At 43.7% G+C, this 18,223-nt stretch overlaps 1 protein-coding gene across 1 annotated transcript in view; it reads right to left on the reverse strand.

Moving 5' to 3' along the window:
• The window catches only part of PKN3 (protein kinase N3), a 2,242,690-nt gene that overhangs the window by 812,180 nt on the left and 1,412,287 nt on the right, over window positions 1–18,223 (reverse strand). Inside the window, exon 12 of the mRNA XM_044058139.1 lies at window positions 13,554–13,665. Coding sequence (XP_043914074.1) covers window positions 13,554–13,665 — 112 coding nt within the window. The remainder of the gene's footprint in view (window positions 1–13,553; window positions 13,666–18,223) is intronic.

Consider the following 18,223-nt stretch of genomic DNA (forward strand, 5'->3'; position numbering starts at 1 on the left):
ACCAACTGAAGTGAACTCTAGGGGGTTGTGGCAAATCTAATCCTTTTTGGGAATAAACCAATGAAATGCAATTAGGAATCCATCTGGCTAGTGTAAATTTAGATACTACCTGACCTAAACAGTTAGGGAAAAAGAATACAAACAGCTGATCGGACTTCCTGTTTTGTCTTGTGAAGATAAAAGTGTAATTGTCTGTGCACATCACTGAGATGAAGCAAGTATTCTCCCTTATTTGCAAATTTTGGAAAGAAGGCTGGTAATTGTATGGACTGGTTAATGTTACTTTCCATCGCCACTTTAGGAAGAAAGGAATGGTTGGTCCATAGAGACACCCAGTCCTTATGAAAAATAATGTAAGGAGGATTAGCTGATAGGACCTGGAGCTCAGAAATTCTTTTTGCTGAAGTGATGCCACTAAGAAGATCGCTTTCCAAGAAAGAAACTTCATATTGCATTTGTCTGCCTGTTCAAAGGGTTTTCCGAGTTGAACCCTGAAGGACCATAATAAGGTCCCAAGGAACCCTGAAGGACCATAATAAGGTCCCAAGGAGGAGAGGCTTCCTTTATTAGGGGTCTGAAGAGAAAGATGCCCTTCATGAAGGCTTTACACAATCTGGACAAAGCCACAAAAGAGGATTTGTTTCCAGAAAGTAAATTAGAAATCACTGTCAACTGAAGCTTAATAGTAGAAAAAAAAGAGTTGTTAGAAAGAGAAAAATGGCCAAAGGAGGTGCTGAAAAAGGGTCAATATTCTTGTTGGAGGACCAAACTGAAAATATTTTCCATTTGCTTCTGTAGACTTTCTTGGTAGAAGGCTTTTAATCTCACAACCTGGGGAAGCAAGACTTGCTGTCTATTAACTGAAGCGGAGAAACCATGCGGTTACTTCGGAGGTGTGGAGACTAGGCTGTTGAATTCTCAATGGATGAGACAGAAGATTCTGTGTGGGTCCCAGTATGCACGGAGGATATCTCAAGTGAGACTGAAGGAAGGGGAGCCATACCTGTCGAGGCTAGAAGGGGGAAAATGAGGATGACTGAGCTCTTCAGCCTATTTGCTTTCTGTAAGAACTTTGAAATCAGATGAACAGTAGGGTAAACATACAGGAAACTCGGGTGCCAAACGTGAATCCCAGCATCTTTCAGTGACCATCCCCCTTCAGAGGGGAGATCAGAGTGAAATACCTGCTGCACTTGCTGAGGGGTAAGACAAACAGGTTGCAGCAAGGCTGACCCCAGCAACTGAAGCTCATATTCGCTACTGACTCGCTACTTAACACCGAAAGTGTGATAAGAGACCTTGGGACACAGGTGGACAGTAGTCTCTCCTTTGATAATCACATTGCCATAGTAGTCAGGAAATCCTTCTACATGGCACACCTCATCACAAAAGGTTTCTCATCCAGGAAAAAAAAAGAGGTCATTGTTCCCCTCTACTCATCACTCATTAGACCCATTAGAGAGTACAAAGCCCCTTTTGGTATGTACCTCACAAGACATCAACAACTGGAAAGGCCACAGAAATAACTCACAAAGAGGATTACCGGCCTCAAACAGATGCCCTACGCAGACCGTCTCAAAAAACTCCAGCTTTACTCCGTCGCATATCGCCTACTCAGAGGTGATCTGTGCCTAACACACAAAGCTATGTCAAACCCAGAGCTGTTGGACATGCTCCACTTGAAGTCCCAATCCCTCCGAGCTACATGCTCTAGGGACCTAAACCTTGTCACTACAATAAACAGAACATGCCGAAGGGATAGATTCCTGTCCCAGAGACTTCCCATACTCTGGAATAAACTACCTATCTTTATCAAACAAAGCTCCTCATTAGTACTCAAGAAAAATCTTGATTATTGGATGGGAAATTGGAAATTCACCCCGGGGATCACTTCTGTAGCTCAGCTCAACAGTGGCACAGGAAAATAATTTTCTTGGGTGGCAAAAGCCAGGGTACCTTTTTGGCTGGGCTTGTATAGGCCCTGGGGCCGATAGCCTAGTACCTACCTATGACTGACTGACAGACCACTTGTGAGGCATCAGAATGGATCTGCTGAGCCTGTCTGCTAGTATGTTGGTTTTCCCTGGAAGGTGCGTTAGAGGAAGAAAGTGGTCTGAAGTGATCGCCCGAAAGTGGTATGAAGTGATCGCCCATTCCCAAACCATCATGGTCTCGCTGCACAGTGTATAAGATCAGGTTTCCCCTTACTTGTTGATGTATCAGATGACCGACATGTTGTCGGTTTAAATTGCAATAGTCCCTAGAGGGAGACTATGTTGAAATGCTTGCAATGTTAGGAGGACTGCTCTCATCTCCAGGATGTTGATATGCAACTTGGACTCCAGAGGGAACCATGTGCCTTGGGCTATCCATCTCAAGTTCCCAAGAAAGCCCCCCCCCCCCATGGGAAGCGCCCATGCTCACTGTGGCAACTGGGAGTGGAAGGGTAAACAGTCTGCCCAGAAACAGGTCGGCCTGAATCCACCAATGAGTATAACTTTTGTAGACTGAGGAGAGTCGTGGGAAATTAAAGAGCCTGATACACCAAAGTCCACTAAAGGGTTTTTCATAAAAGACTTATGCTAGAGGGACTAGTAGTATGGCAGCCGACATCAGCCCAAGAGCTTTTATTACTAATCTCGCGGGAGGAGACAGTTGAGACAGTATAGACAGAATGTGATGTCTCAAGGATGTGATGCGATGTAGAGGTAACGATGCCACCTGGGCTGTAGTATCCAAGAGTGTCCCTATAAATTCTAGGGTCTGTACTGGGACTAGGTGTGACTTGGCATGGTTTATTGAGATGCCTAAAGTGTTGGAAACCTGGAGCAAGTAGTCTCTGGCTTGTAGAAGTTAATGTTTGGATAGGGCAGTGAGAAGCCAATCTTTGAGATATGGAAACATTTGTAAACCCTTGAGTCTCATGTGAGCTCTCACAACTGCCATGCATTTGGTAAACACCCTTGGGGATGCAGCGAGTCCAAAGGAAAGTACTTTGAATGGGTATTAATTGGCTCCCAGACAAAAGCGTGCATTTCTCCTGGATTGCCCGTCTATTTTTATGTGATAGCATGCATCCTGGAGATTTACAGATCACAACCAATTGTCCTTGTGCAGAACAGGTAGAATGGACAGAACTGTAACCATTCAGAAATTCATCTTCTTAACATATTAGTTCAAGTTGCTTAGATCCAAAATGGATCTTCAGTCCCCTGTTTTCTGTGGCACTCCTATCTGGTCAGGTGGGACCTCCTGGATGACTCTTCTGTAGCAGCTTTTGTATTTCTTGTGCTGCATCTTCCCTCTGACTGAGCAGAACATAGAGAAATTTCCTCTTTTGGATAGAAGGAATAAAGTAAAATAGCAAGTATCTATCCCTGGATATGATTCTTGGCACCCAAGAATTTTTTTTTATGATCTCTCTCCAGACATCTAGGTGCAAAAGAGAAACAACCCCAACTGCCTCGAGAGTTGGACAGTCAGGCAGCACTTCAGAAGTGCTGATTAGGCCCATCAGAAAAATATTTTTAGTCTCAAGTTTGCAGGCTCTCTCTGCCTCAAGGGTGACGTCTTCTATTGAAATATCATCCTCTATCTATGGATGAATTATCCCCATGCAAATCATAGAAAGGTCCCAGAGATTTTTTGGAACTACATCATCTTACCACCTCATTGGTTTCTAGGGAAGGTCCATTGAGGGATAGAAAACTTGATTCATATGGCAGGCGGTCTTTCCCTATTGTTCGCTGCGGGTAAGCATTTCTTTAACTGATGCCCCAAACAAGGAAGTGCCAAAGGGGGTACTGAAAAAGGATGTCTTGACTGGCTCAGCAAAATCACAGTCACATCCAAGTATGTCTCCTTATGGCTATGTCTGAACTGAGTGCTCATTAAGTACCTTCCATTTCATGGGAGACCAGCCTCATCACTTTAGAAATGGACAGCAGAGTGGCCAGTTGAAAGGAAGTATTTTTGAAATCTTTTGCAGACATGGGCTTGGAGCATTTGATAGTTCCTTTGTCAAATTGCTCTGTAGCAGAATGAAGTATGCCAAGTAGTTTAACTTCAGTGCGAATGTAGCTGAGGTGTACACTTGCTTTCCAATTCTGTCCATTGCTCGGGACTTCCTGTTCTGTGGATGGACAGAGGAGCTTTGCTCATCTAATTCCTACTTGGTGGCTACCGCCACCACTATAGCATTAACTGGAACTTCCTTGCTCCAGTGGGATCAGCAGGCGGGACCACAAATTTGTCTGGGCGCTTGGGGATAGATTCAACAATGTCTGGTTTCTTCCAAGCCTGGTGGGAAACCAAGTCAATCAGTTCATCCACCGGGGGTGGAGGTGTGGGGGGGGGGGTCACCCAAGATGTAGATGGTTTAGAACTGAAACATTGATTCAACAGGAGAAGGAGATAGGGAAGACCAACTACCCTTCTGTTTGAGGATATCTCCAAAGGAGATGTCATTGGGTGGCAATCTGGGGCTTCCTTCTCCCTCATCAAAATCAGTGTCATCCATAAGAAACTCCATGGGTGAGTCTATGTGCCACCTCTTACATATCCTCTTCCATGGGGTGTTCAGGAGAGGTAGCAGGAGGAGGAAATTCCTCTAGGGAAACTGTCTGGAGACTCCCGGAACTGGCTGTCCCTGTGGAATAGGTCTGATGGGCTCAGAGCGCGGAACCAAGACTAGGAGATGCTAGGATCTGAGATGACACAGGATAATATTCTGTGGAGAGAGAGACAGAGAGAGAGAGAGAGAGAGCACTTTCTACCACATTGAATGCCGAAGGGCAAGGGAAAACCTCTCTAACCTTCTCAGAGCCAAAGCCTCTGAAGGAAGGAAGGTTGGGGCCACCCCCCCGGATCTGAGCCTCAAGGGGAGAATGGGATCCGAGCTGTCCAGGGCCAAGGCTCCAAGAGAAAGGGCTGGATCCAACAAAGCTGGGGCCGAACCCAACCCTTCAGACCCGGCATCAACCTCCCGGATCACAGACGCTCTTTGAACCAAGGGTATTGGGCAGATTCAGTCAGGGATACCATCGGAGTCGAAGAAGGTACATTTCTTGGATCTGATGCTGCACTTCTCAGGGATCTCGTATCCTAGGACTCCGAAACGACTGGACAGATCTGGAGGAAGAGAGAGAATGGACTTAGGTGCAGTCACGGATTTAGGAGGGGATGGAGCTGGCAGAACCCCCATCTATATCTGAGCCCTGAGAAATTTCTGCATCATCCTATCCAGAGCCACCTGTGTCAAACTCCTGGAAGTTGGCGTGGATCAAGGTCAAGGGTGTTTCCTTGGGAGGAAGAAAATGTTAGTGGGCAGAGAAGCAGAAACAGGTTTCAGTGCATGCTCTGGAGTATGACTTCTACGAGATGAAATTGTTGTTGGGTCTGAGGACTTAGGAACCGAATAAAGAAATAGATGGCAAGGGAGAAATGACAAGAGCTGAATTTTTCAGATCCAATGAAGGCTTTGGATCTGAAGGTGGCCCAAGAGGTTTCGGGTCTGAGATGGTCTGATCAGAAATCTTTTCCAGCAGCTCTGAAAAAGCCCTTGGGGACTTCTCAGGAAATCTCCTTCTGCCATCCAAAGAAACTTGTTTGGGGATTTGATCCCCAGAAGAAGCAGGTAGCAACCCTTTTAAAATCAGTTTATTGCTCACGTCTGATAACACCCCAGGATTAAAAGTGGAGCAAAAGGGACAGCAGGAATCAAGATGGTCTGGTCCTAGGCAATACATGCATTTTTTGTGGACATCAGAGTTTGGGATCTTATGCCCACAAGAAGTGGGCTTTTTGAAGCCAGTTGATTTCTACATGGCCAGAGAGAATTGGGAAATTGAGAAATGGCCAGAGTTCACTACAAACAAAATAGTAGATGTTTCTTTCTTTTTTTTTTTTTTTTTTTTTTAAACAGCCTTAGAAAGGAAAGGGGAAAGGAATACCAACTATGCCATGTACCAACAATGGTACCAAGAACTATTCAAACTGAGCAAAAGTCAAAAAAAAAAAAAAAAAAAAAGAGAAAAAAACCTAATGCCAGTGAAAAAACTTTAGAGGGAGGAAATGGACAGACGAGGCTACAAGTTCTAAGAAAAGATTAACAAAAGTTTTAGGAATAAACTGTATAAGAAGAAAACGACTGCTCACTATGCTTGAGAGCAGAACCTATGTCTAACCACGATGGCGGCAAATGAGATCTGAGGTGTTTGGATAGAATAAGGCACTATGGGTAGAGGGAGGAGCATGAAAGGTGGATCCAAAGTCTTGTGTACATGGAAGAATGAAAAGAACAACCTCGGATCCTTATTTTAAGGTCATACTATTCACCCACATACATAACCCCCCGAAACTGAAACAATGCAGGTATTTCTAAACAGACTGGATAAGTCTACACTCCTCTTTTCTATTTATTTAATGTTAACCCTTCACCTTTTACATGAAAACAGAGTATGCAATGTATTTATGAAAACAAATGACTGTTCAAACAATACAAAACAGTGGCAACAAAACTACTTGGCTTTAACTTAGACGACTACCCATTTCACAGTAAGCCTCTTCAACAGATGTATTCAGTACAAAAAAAGGGCTGATAAAGGCCATGCTCTTAGGGATTGCCAACTGACATTTTGTCTGAGCTTTCTCATCTGTCATTCCCTGAATACTGAAAAGAAACCTGGCTTGCCCTCTCCTCATTTGATCCTTCTTGTATTGACTTCCTCTACAACACCACAATATTCCATTTTGAGCTGGTCATCTCTACCTGTCCGGTCTCAGGACACTCCTAAAAAATGCTGTAGTATCCTGGGGCTCAGTAAAAGTCTTCACACCAGATAAGAAAAGAAAAGATTTATAAAAGCAATGTACAACAATTTGAAAGTACAGTTGTGTACACTTACCATAAATGTAGATGTTCGAGTGTATTCACTGTTGCAGTCATCACATTTGGGTTATCCCTGCCATGGTAGCCCTCGGCCGGCCCAAATACCAGAGGCTTAGTATTTCTGCGTCGGTTGCTGTCGCTTCAGAACTGACATCAGGTCGTCAGTAATATAAAGTAAGGCAGCAGATGCCATTACATCAGTTTTTCTTGCCCTAACCTGTCAGGAGCCCCCAGGTGGCAGCCAGGTTCTGGTGGAAGAACCCCACCAGTAGAAAGCAAACACCAATATGTCCCTAGCAAGGAAAAAGAAAAAAGAGGGGGATGGAGGAAGGGAAACAAGGACTGCAAATGTGAATACACTCGAACATCTACATTTATGGTAAGTGTACACAACTGCACTATGTTCTTCGTGTTTCACTGTTGCAGTCATCACATTTGGGTTGATTCCCCAAAGCTGAGGAAATGGGTGGAGGCAGTCAAGGACACTAGGGGCTGGCTAGGATGCCCTGCAAGACTGCAGAGGCAAACCCTGCCCTGGATTTGGAGAAGATAGGTGGGTGGTAATGTTTGGTAAAGGTGTGAACAGATGTCCAGGTGTCAGCCTCCAGGATGTCCCTGGTGGGGACTCCTCTAAGGAAAGCTGCATTGGTGGAGGCTGCCCTGATAGAGTGAGTCCTGACCCCCCCTTGCAGGGATGCTTTCCATGTTGTTTATAGCAGAAATGGATGTAGTGTGCTATCCATTTGGAAATGGTTTGTTTGGAGATGGCTTTGCCCTCTGCCCCTGCAGCAAAGCTAACCAGCAATTGATTAGACTTACTGAAGGATTTAGTCCTGTCTAGATAGAAACTGAGCTGTCTGTGCACATCTAGAGAGTGCAGATCCTTCCCCCCTTGTTCTGTGGGTTAGGAAAAATGGTGGGCAAATGAATGAAATGGTAGAGAGCCGCACTGGACACCACCGGATGATGATGGGTTCCACAGCCATGTATGCTTGCAGTTTGGAGACCCTTCTGGCTGAAGGGATGGCCAGAAGGAAAGCTGTCTTCTAGGAGAGAAATTTTAGCTCTGCTGAAGAGGCTGACTCGAAAGGGGGCAGGGTGAGCTTTTCCAACACAAAGTTAAGGTCCCAAGCTGGGGTTGGTGCTCTTCTGGGTGGCCTCAAGTTGCTAACCCCTCTTAGGAACTGTTTGATCAAAGGGTGTGAGAAAAGGTGCTGCTCAGTGGGAAAACGATCAGAGATAGCAGAGGCATGAATTTTAAGAGGAAAAAGAGACACCACTGTGTAGCAGGTCAGCTAAGTAATCCAGGATGAGAGGAAGGGAGGGCTTTGCTGTATTGGCTCCCTTAGCCTGAATCCAGGTGCAGAACCTTTTCCATTTGTCAGCATAAGACTTTCTAGTGCTAGGGCTTCTGGCCTCATGTATAACATCTAGAACCTGTTTCCTGAGGTTGGTAGATTGATTGGGGGGGGGGGGGTTAGGGAATAAGCCAAGCTGCCAAACTGAGTGTCTGCAATTGGGGATGCATGAATTCCCTTCCCTCTAGGTCAGGAGGTTTAGAATCTGAGGAAGATATCATGATGGCAGTGGGGACACGCTGTGCAGCAAGGGGTGCCAGTGCTGGCAAGGCCAGTCTGGAGCTTTAAGAATTGTCCTTGGTTTTTCCTCCTTTATTTTGAGCAGTACCCTGGGGATAAGAGGTAGTGGAGGAAAGGCATAGACCAATAGAACCCAGGGGAAGGACAGGGCATCCACTTTCCAAGCCATACAGTGATGCTCCCTGGTGCAGAACTTGCTGAGCTGATGGTTGGTGTGGGAGGCAAAGAGGTCGACCTTCGGGATGCCCTATTTCTAAGTTATTAGGGTGAAGGTTCTTTTGTTGAGCTGCCACTTGTGTGGGTCCAGAAGATTTCTGCTTAAGTGGTCTGCCAGAGAGTTAAAATAACCTGGTAGGAATTGTGCTAACAGGTGGAGTTGCATGGCAGAGGATGTGTACCAAAGGGTCATGACCAGCCTGCTTAGAGGGTAGGAGTGAGTCCCTCCCTGCTTGTTGATATACCACATCACAGTGGTGTTGTCTGTTTTGATCAGCAGAGCCCCTGGGAAGAGAAGGGGCTTGAAAGCTATCAAGACATGCTGGACAGCTGTCATCTCTTTTTGGTTGATGTGCAGATGGATTTGCTGTGGGCTCCATTGGCCCTGTACACACCTGCAGTCCAGGTGTGCACACCATGTATAGTCTGATGCGTCTGTGGTGAGAGTCTGGGTGGCGGGGGGGTTGAATGGCAGTCCCTTGTTGTGGGAACATGCTGTTGCCCACCAAAGAAAATCTTTTCTGAGACAAGATATTATAGGTATAAGAGTCTCCAGGTCTTGAGAGTTTTGACATCAAAGACTTTTTAGGTACCACTGAAGTTTCCTCATATGCAGTCTGCTATATGGAATGAGTAGAATGCAAGATGCCATGAACCCCAGACCTTGCAGGATATTTTCCTTGCAGATAGCTGGGGGTTGGTGGCTAGTTGAGAGAAGTAGGCTTTCGGGAAAGTTTGCTTTTCTGGTGTAAAGAATGCCATCTGGGATGCTGTGTCCAGGCTTGCTCCCAGGAATATAATCCTTTGGGTGGGTACCAGTTTGGATTTCTTCTCACTGAATGTGTACCCTAGGGAGGTTAGTAGGGACTTTACAAAGTCCAGGTGCTTGAGCAGCTTTTCCTGGCTGTCTGCCTGAATTAGGCAGTCGTCTAAGTATGGGTAAATCTGGATATTCCTTTGTCTGGAAAAGGCAATGACCGGAGGCAGATATTTTGTGAAAACTCTGGGAGCAGTAGATAAGCCAAAGGGAAGTGCAGAGAACTGAAAGTGCTGAGATCCTGCCCTGAAATGGAGAGATTTTCTGCATGATTCCCTGACAGGAATGTGGAGGTAGGCCTCCTTTAGGTCCAGGGTGGCTAGCCAAGCATCCTTGGACAGCATGGGTAGCAGCTACTGGAAGGTGAGCATTTTGAGTTTTGGGATCACCAGGAAGGTATTTGGAATGGACAGATAGAAAGAGGGATGGGGTGCCAAGTGCCCTCTTTTCTGGGTACCAGAAAAAGTCTGGAGTAGAAACCTTGGCCTTTCTGTTCTGCAGGAACGTGCTCTACTGCCCTCATAGAGACCAGGGAAAGGACTTGCTTTTGCACCTCTGCCCACTGGTTTGGAGGTAGATCTGGGAACCCTTTTGAATTGGAAGGGTGTGGAAAGAAAATTTGTATCCCTAGGACACTATGTTGAGAACTCACTGGTCTTTGGTAATGGTGGCCCAAGTGCTTGTGTGAAAGGAATGTTTTCCTGCTAGGGGTAAGTGAAGGAGGGCAGAGGGAGCGGCTGTGTGAGGAGAGTCATTGTGAGTTCTTACCATAAGGGGGTGGCTTAGAACTCCCTGGTTTTGAAGTGGAGGTAGTCCACTGCTTAGATTTCTGCATTCCCTGTGGCTGCTATCTGGGGGGTCTGGGCTGAACGGGTCTGATGGGTGCAGGACAGGACCAGTGCTTGGTGGGACAATGCCTGCTGAACCTGGGTGGCTGGACCTGTAAGAAATCCTTAACTGTGTGCATAGATTTTGCTTTTTCTTCCATCTTTAAGACCTTTTCTGCCTTAGTGCCAAATAAGTTGTCTTTGTGCAAGGGGGCATCCAACAATTTAGATTTAACATGGTCTGGAAAGGGCTGTTCCTTAAGCCATGCATGCCTTCTAAGGACAAATCCGGTGACTGCTGCTCTGCATGAAGCTTCTCTGGCATCAAAATCACAGTGCAAGGTGTGTTTAGTTACTTGGCTTTCAGAATGCATTAACTCTTGCAACTCTTTAGATTCTGCCAAGCAGGAAAGGAAGACATTTTTTGTTTGAGGAGTTCCAGGGTATGTTGCTGAAATTTCAGCATATGGAACTGACAATTTAGTACTCTGACAGCAAGGGTAGCTGAGGTGTATACTTTTTTACCCCATCTGTCTAGTGCTTGTGAATCCCCATCTAAGGGGCTGGGAGTGTCTGTGCTGTGGAAGATCTAAGAATTCCCCGAGTCTCTTTTTAGACTAAGGGTAGTCCTGACTTTCCCATTGGAAATGCTCCCTTAAGGTATGAAGGGTTTCCCCAAAAGAAAAATCCTCTGGGGAGAGGCTGAAGGAATGGAATACTCTGCATCAGAATCCTCATAAGGAGAGAGGGGTTGCATGTCTTCATATTCAAGTACATCAGAGACACTGGACTCCTGTTCAGACAAAACTACAGGGGACAGATCTCTCTTCCTTTTGGAAGGGATAGCTTGGCTTCCCCTGATCAGCATAATAAGGTCTTCCACCATTTTAATAATTTGAGACAGAGGAAAGGAAGCAGGTGCCTGAGATTGGGTCGGTTTCTTGGGTGTGGATCGTACCCTGGGCCTAAGAAACTCGGTCGTTTTCGAAAGAACGGTAGTCACGAAAGAAAACGTTTTCTGTCAAGAATCAGTAGTGTGAAGGACTTCCTCGGAAACTGGTGCTTGCTCAACAGCTCTGGACCCATCCAAGGTAGAGACGACTGCAGGATCCTTAGTCGAAGAAAAGTTTTGCGGCATACCAGACTCCGAAAGGGTCTGGGTCGCAGCCTGGGAATCCACAGAATCGGGTATCAGGGGTTGCAAAAGCACCTCAATAAGGACCGGAAAACTGATGACTAACTTAACGGGAGCGTCCTTGGTAGATTTGGACCTGTGCAGTCTGTCTCTGTCTTTATCTTTACGTTTTTTCGGAAGATCTGCTGTCGGATGGCTTGCCAATGCCATATCGGAGTTCGAGGTCTGTAAGCAAAAATATCTAGCTACAATGAGGGCCTGACGACTGATAGTTCTGGCATTGAAGAAAGCACAGAAGCGACAGTGGGGGACTTCGTGGTTTGGGCCTAAGCAAGTGATGCAGTAAGAATGAAAGTCTCGGCGTGGTATTTGCTTTCCACAGGCGAGATAATTGTTAACTTTTTCTGACATTGGTTAATGCAAGTAAAAGAGATCCCCAACAGGGAACTTAGCTTTAGAAGACTTCAGCTTCAATTTGGTAGATGAAACTCAGGTAGCGGCCAACCGGCACTCGTGCGAACTGCTTCTGCTTCGCGCTCCATGGCAAGAAAGACTGATGCAATGGCATCAGCTGCCTTACTTTATACTTCTGATGACCTGACATCAGTCCTGAAGTAACAGCAACCGATGCAGAAATACTAAGCCTCTGGTATTCGGGCCGGCCGAGGGTTACCCTGGCAGGGATAATCCAAATGTGATGACTGCAACAGTGAAACATGAAGAACATCTGCATTTTTCTTTGCCTGTAGTCTCTAGAAACTGGGAGTGTGTGTTTTGAGTAATTATTCACTATATGTACCCTTTGATGTCTAAATATAAACAAGATCCTTGGCCTCTACATTACACACCGATACTTCTGGGTACATGTTTCTATATGCTAAATGCCAAGTCTTAAGTCCTCAAAACCAGCAGCATTGCAAAGCATATAAACCCTATGTGCTTAAGTCCAATATTGCTTTCAGGCTGTCAGGACCATCTAGCAAAGTGCTGCTGAATGAAGCTGGAACAGTATTGGCCCCTCCATGTTCTCATGAACACTGATAACCTGTCTCTCTCTTGGATTTGTCTTCTATGTCCACTTGTTTATCCTGCAACAGCTCCACCTTTGTTTCAAAATTTGCCACACAATTCAATTTATTTTCCTGCTCCAGCAAAAAGACTGAATCAGAATGCATGGTCAGAGTACATTCAATTTCTTTATTCTTTTGCAGTGTTTACACCATGAAGTTATAAGTTTTGTTCCGGACCTTTTGGAACTTAACCATGAGATCTCTCAAGGTTCCCACAACTTGCTATATGACTGATCAAAGTCACTCAACCAGACAGATATAGAACTGTCCATGAAAATGGGCACTTGTGTCCAGTCAGCTTACCCTGCTAAATGTATAAAAAAAAATAATAAATAAAATAAAAATGTTTTCGGGAAGCTCCTGCTCTTATGAACTTACCAGTACAAACACCATATCTCATTCATTTGTTTCAGAGTGCATCATGAACTCTTCTACTGGATACTAAGTGCACTTCATGACTTTTTGGAATGCATTCTTCACTACAGAGTCAATTCATTCATCTACGGATAACATTATACACAATTGATGTTTTGAGTTAAGTATGCAGCTCATTCAGTTTTGAAATATATGGGTTTATCTCTTTTGTTAAAGGAGTAACCTGAGACACATGCCAACATTTAGAAAGCCACACCGAAGTCCACAGAGATAATCTGGATGTCAAATAATTTTCTGACTATTAAGTAGACTGCAGCTCAGGAACCTAAATCAGCTTACTTTAAGATACTATTAACATACTCCTGTGGACTCAGCTGATCCAGTAAAGGGTAATTTCACTTAACCCACTGAACTGCACTGCCAGAGAGGAAGGACAAAGAATGAATGGGAATAAGACAAAAAAGCAAATGGGAATAAGACAAAAAAGCAAAAGGGATACTGACAAAGCTGAGACAGATCTAACCACCATAAAAATGTATTTGCTGAGTTCCTTTTACATATATGTTGACTCTTTAGAGTGCATACAGTATTAAATATAAATTTAGCAATATACCAACCAACCTCACCTGAGAAACTGAAGATGACAGTGCTTCATCCTCTAGCTCTTTCCACAGGTAAAGCCTTGGAGGCTTTGGGGGACAGTCGTCTTCAAGTACCAGCTGAGTAGTGGGAACACTACTAGTAAAAGGAATAAAAAATATGTACTAAATATTAAGAACAAAACTGTTTGTTCTTATGGAAACAGCTTATATTTTCAACTCTATAAATTCAGATAATGTAGCTGTCCTACAATATGGAAGACTGTACTAAGACCTAGCAACACCACACTGCATTACAAGACAGGAAAATGTGCATTTATGAGTGACTTCTGCTTGGTACTCTCAAGAGCAAAACAGACCAAGTCAGCAACAGTATCAGAGTAGTAAATAAAATGGATGGCACCTAAGCAGCAATCAGCTGATCAGAGGTCAGTCCTCACAAACTCTATATGCATACAACACAGTACAAGACCATCACAAAAAGTTCCTAAAGTCCACAAGAAAATGGGCACTTATCAAATTAAAATACTAACTGTATTAATGTATCAAATTAAAGTACTAACTATATAAATTCAATAAAAATATAACCCGTCGCATTTTAGATGGGCTCAAGTCTTTTCAGGAGGAACAAGGTATCACTAATGTTAACAGAAAAGGAAAAGTTGAACACACAATTCATTGTCAGCCTTCTTACCATTTATATGAAGCATCCTTGAGCTGATGGCAAGGTTAAGTGCAAGGAAAAGTAACCAAATGAAATTAATAAATGCTTCACATTTTTAGATTAACATGGTAAATATGGAACAAAACATGTTTCAGCTGTAAAGGATAAGAATACAGAAATAAAAATGAAATATATGCTGAATGTGCGGCCTCCTTTTCTTTTACATGAGTTATTCAGGAAGGCAACAAGTGTTTTAGGTACTGCACTATTCCACACTAAGATCAGATACCTCAGTCCTTTTATTTTATAAAGTAGCATTAATTTGTATAAAAGATTCAACAAAACGTGTCATTTTAATCTGTAGCTGCAAAAAGAAAACATTTACTGACAATTGAAGAAGTATAATTGTGAAAGGTGTTTATCATAACAGTGTATCCTCAAGTAGAGGTCACCCTAAAAGTAAAACCATAACAGATGGGTTTTATCTACCTTGTTTAATTCATCTCCCAGAAGTTTTTTTTCTGATCATCTGTCTTTTTTTTTCTCTCTCTCTTTGAAGAACTGTGCTATCAAAACCTCTGAGAAGGTGTTGGTACAGGTGGCTCAAGAATCTAATATATATCAAGCATGGTCATAAGCTATCCATGGTCCCTTCTATTTGCTTCAGCCTGAAAACTCTGGAGGGAAATGTGCAATGTGCTTGCAACAGGCAATACCCAATACTGAGGCCAGTAATGGGTTTAAACCAATATCCACCAAATCAGTGAAACACGTCACTGAAGCAAAACATACCATTTTCTGATGTAAAAAAAAGTTATGTACTCACCGTAACGTTCCATCTGTGTTGTCCATTTTCATTCTTCCTCAACCACTGAATTGAGATCCAACCCTCAAATCAGGCACCTGTTTTTTTCTACCTGGTGAAACACTGAAAGCTCTTGAGATCCTCTCTTACCCATAATGCACTAAACCCTCTCCTTACCCAATACCTTGTTTGCTGTCCTTCGAACTAATCAATCAGAGAAAAGCAAGATAATATCTCAATAAAGGAACATTGGTTCATACAGCATCACAAAATCCTTCCAGAAGTCATACTGATGGGGGCTGGAGGGAGAGAGGGAAAATGAGGAAGAATGAAAATGGACAACACAGATGAAACGTTATGGTGAGTACATAACTTCTTTATCTGACATTGTCATTTCATTCGTTCCTCAATAAATGGGACAGAGCCCCCAGCTATCTAAATCCTGTGAGGACGTTAAAGAAGGATATTCCTGAGCATCACTGAGCCAAATGCTGCTCTTCCCCCAGAGGCCAGATCTAATTTGTAATGAGTAATAAAGATGAGAGGACTGTCCCGAGTTGCAGCTGTACAGATATCATCCATGGATGTTCTGGATTAAAAAAAAACTGTGGAAGTCACCACTGACCTTGTGGAATGAGCTTCTGGAGGTTTTTGCAAGGACAAACCTAACTTCTTATACAAAAATGAGATATGTCAGTCAACCATTTAGTCACTTTAGTAACTGGTTTGCCCAATTTTGTTTCTGAGAAAGAAAAACTAATCTGATTTTCTGAAAACCTTTGCCCTATGAAAATAAAGTATCTGTGAACATCAAGGAGATGCAGCAAATACCGTCCTTTATTTGAAAGATTTGGAAAGAAGACCGAGAGATTGACTGTTTGATTAATATTGGATTCTGACACTACCTTAGGAAGGATGGATTAGTTTATACAGATACACTGTCCCTATGAAATATCAAATAAAGAAACTTAGAAGATGGTGCTTGAATTTCTGATACCCTTCTAGCAGAGGTAATCGCTACTGAAAACAGTTTTTTTCATGTCAAAAATTTTAAATCCCATTTAGCTGGTGGTTCAAATGGTGGTTGAGTTAATGGCTGTAAAAGGATATTTTTATTGGGTGGGGGTAGGATCTTTAAAGAGGATCTAAGAAGAAAGATGCTTATAAATGCCTTAAAGAGTTTGGAAAACGCAAAAGATGAATTATTAATTCCCATGTCAAAATTAGAAATGGCAGCTATTTTCCCTGTAAAAGTAGAACAACTAGCTCCTTAATTAAAAATTATAGCTATTTTGGGAAATGGGGTGGCGGAGGTATGTATATCTTTCTGATGCACCCAAAAAATAAACCTTTTCCATTTACTTTTGTAGAATTTTCTAGTGGAAGCTTTTTGGGATGACAATGTGACAAGAAAGGTGAGGACAGCCTGGTCTGTCTCACGATCAGTGGAACTGAAGAAACCATGTGATCAGCTTTAGACATGAAATGTCTGGTTATATCAAGTTCATTGCCTGAGACAGAAGTCCGGAATTGAATCCAGAATCCAAGGCGGGCAAAGTAGATGAGGCCAAACAAAGGGAAAACAAATCTGACGAGGCCAATAAGGGGCAATGAGGATGACTGTGCTTTTCAACTGAGATGCTTTCGAACAAATGTGGAGATTAGAGAGGTTGGGGCAAATGCATAGAGACTGGGGGGCAAGTCATGCAGAAAAAGTCTCTCTCAGTAACTCTCCCTGTGGAGGGATCAGGGCAACGAACCTGCTGCAGTTGTTGTGGGGAGATGCAAAATGATCAGAGCAAGTTTGGCCTCGCCGACAGAATATTTCTTCCACCACTTTCATATTCAGAGACCACTTGTGAGGCATTAGAATGGATCAGCTAAATTTGTCCGCTATAAGGTTGGATTTCTCAATGCTGTGCACTGCTTTCAAAAAATGATTCGGTGAGGTCATCCACTGCCAAACACACACAACTTCTTGACACAGGGGCTACAAAATTTGGTTTCTCCTTATTTGTTAATGTAACAGACCACTGACATTGTCTGTGAATTGCAATGGTCCCAGAGGGGTGTGTGTGTCTTGGAAGGCCTGCAATGGTAGGACAACTCTCATTTCCAGGACACTGATATGCTAATTGGCCTCTTCGGGGCGGGGCCATGTGCCCTGGATGGTCTTTCCCATGAAATGCCCCACCACCCAATGTGGAAGAGCGTGTGGTCACTATGGTCTTGGGATGAGGATGAGTGAAGGGAAGACCTTGAAGAACTTGAACAGGTTGAAACCACAATAATAGGTAATTTTTCATGCCTGTGCTATCCTGATCTGAGTGGATAAATGATGGTGGAGATTAGACCATTGAGTTACTAGGGTCCACCAAAGGATTCTCATATGGTATCTTGCTAACGGAACCAGGATCACTACCACAGACATTGACCCCAAAGTGTGAAGAATCGTTCAAGATGAGAGGAATTTTGAATGATCTTTTTGACCTGGAAATGTATTGTTTGAACCCTCTGTAGAAGAAGACTGTCAAGGAAATTGTTTTGAACAAAGCTCCTATGAACTGTAGTACTTCAGTTGGTGCTAGCTGAGATTTGTTGCAACTGATATTGTGATTGACAGTAATTCCCAGGTGAGAGCGTGACAGGAGTACATCATCTCAAGCCTTGATCAGATGATGCCTTGTCAAGAGTGGTTATGAGCCAGTCGTCCAAATATGGAAACACCCTGAATCCTTCCAGTCTCAAGTGAGCTGCTACAACTATCATACATTTGGTGAACACCCTGGGGGCTGTGGTGAGACCAAAGGGCAGAGCTCCAAAATGACAACTATCTCCCAGCCAGAAGATTAAGTACCTTCTGGATTGCCTGTTCATTTTTTATGTGATAGCATGCATCCTGAAGATCTATCGAGCACATCCAATTGTCCTTGTGCAGAAAAGGCAGAACGTACTGAACCGTGGTCATCCGGAACTGTTTGTACTGAATTGACTTGCTCAGACTGCTGAGATCCAAATTGCTCTGCAGGCCCCAGTCGCCTTTAGCACTAAAAAGAATCTTGGAGTAAGTCCTGGCTCTTTCTGGTCTGGGGGAACTTCTTGGATGACTTTTTTCTACCAGCTTTGATATTTCTAGTGCTGCTGCATTCCTCAGATTGGGTGGAACATTGGGAATTTTGTTTACTATTGAGGTAAGGGGAAGGGAAAATCCTCTGCATCCATGAATCT

Source organism: Protopterus annectens, chromosome 16.part0, assembly GCF_019279795.1.
Source record: "Protopterus annectens isolate FY-2018-M chromosome 16.part0, PAN1.0, whole genome shotgun sequence".
Taxonomy (NCBI): Eukaryota; Metazoa; Chordata; order Ceratodontiformes; family Protopteridae; genus Protopterus; species Protopterus annectens.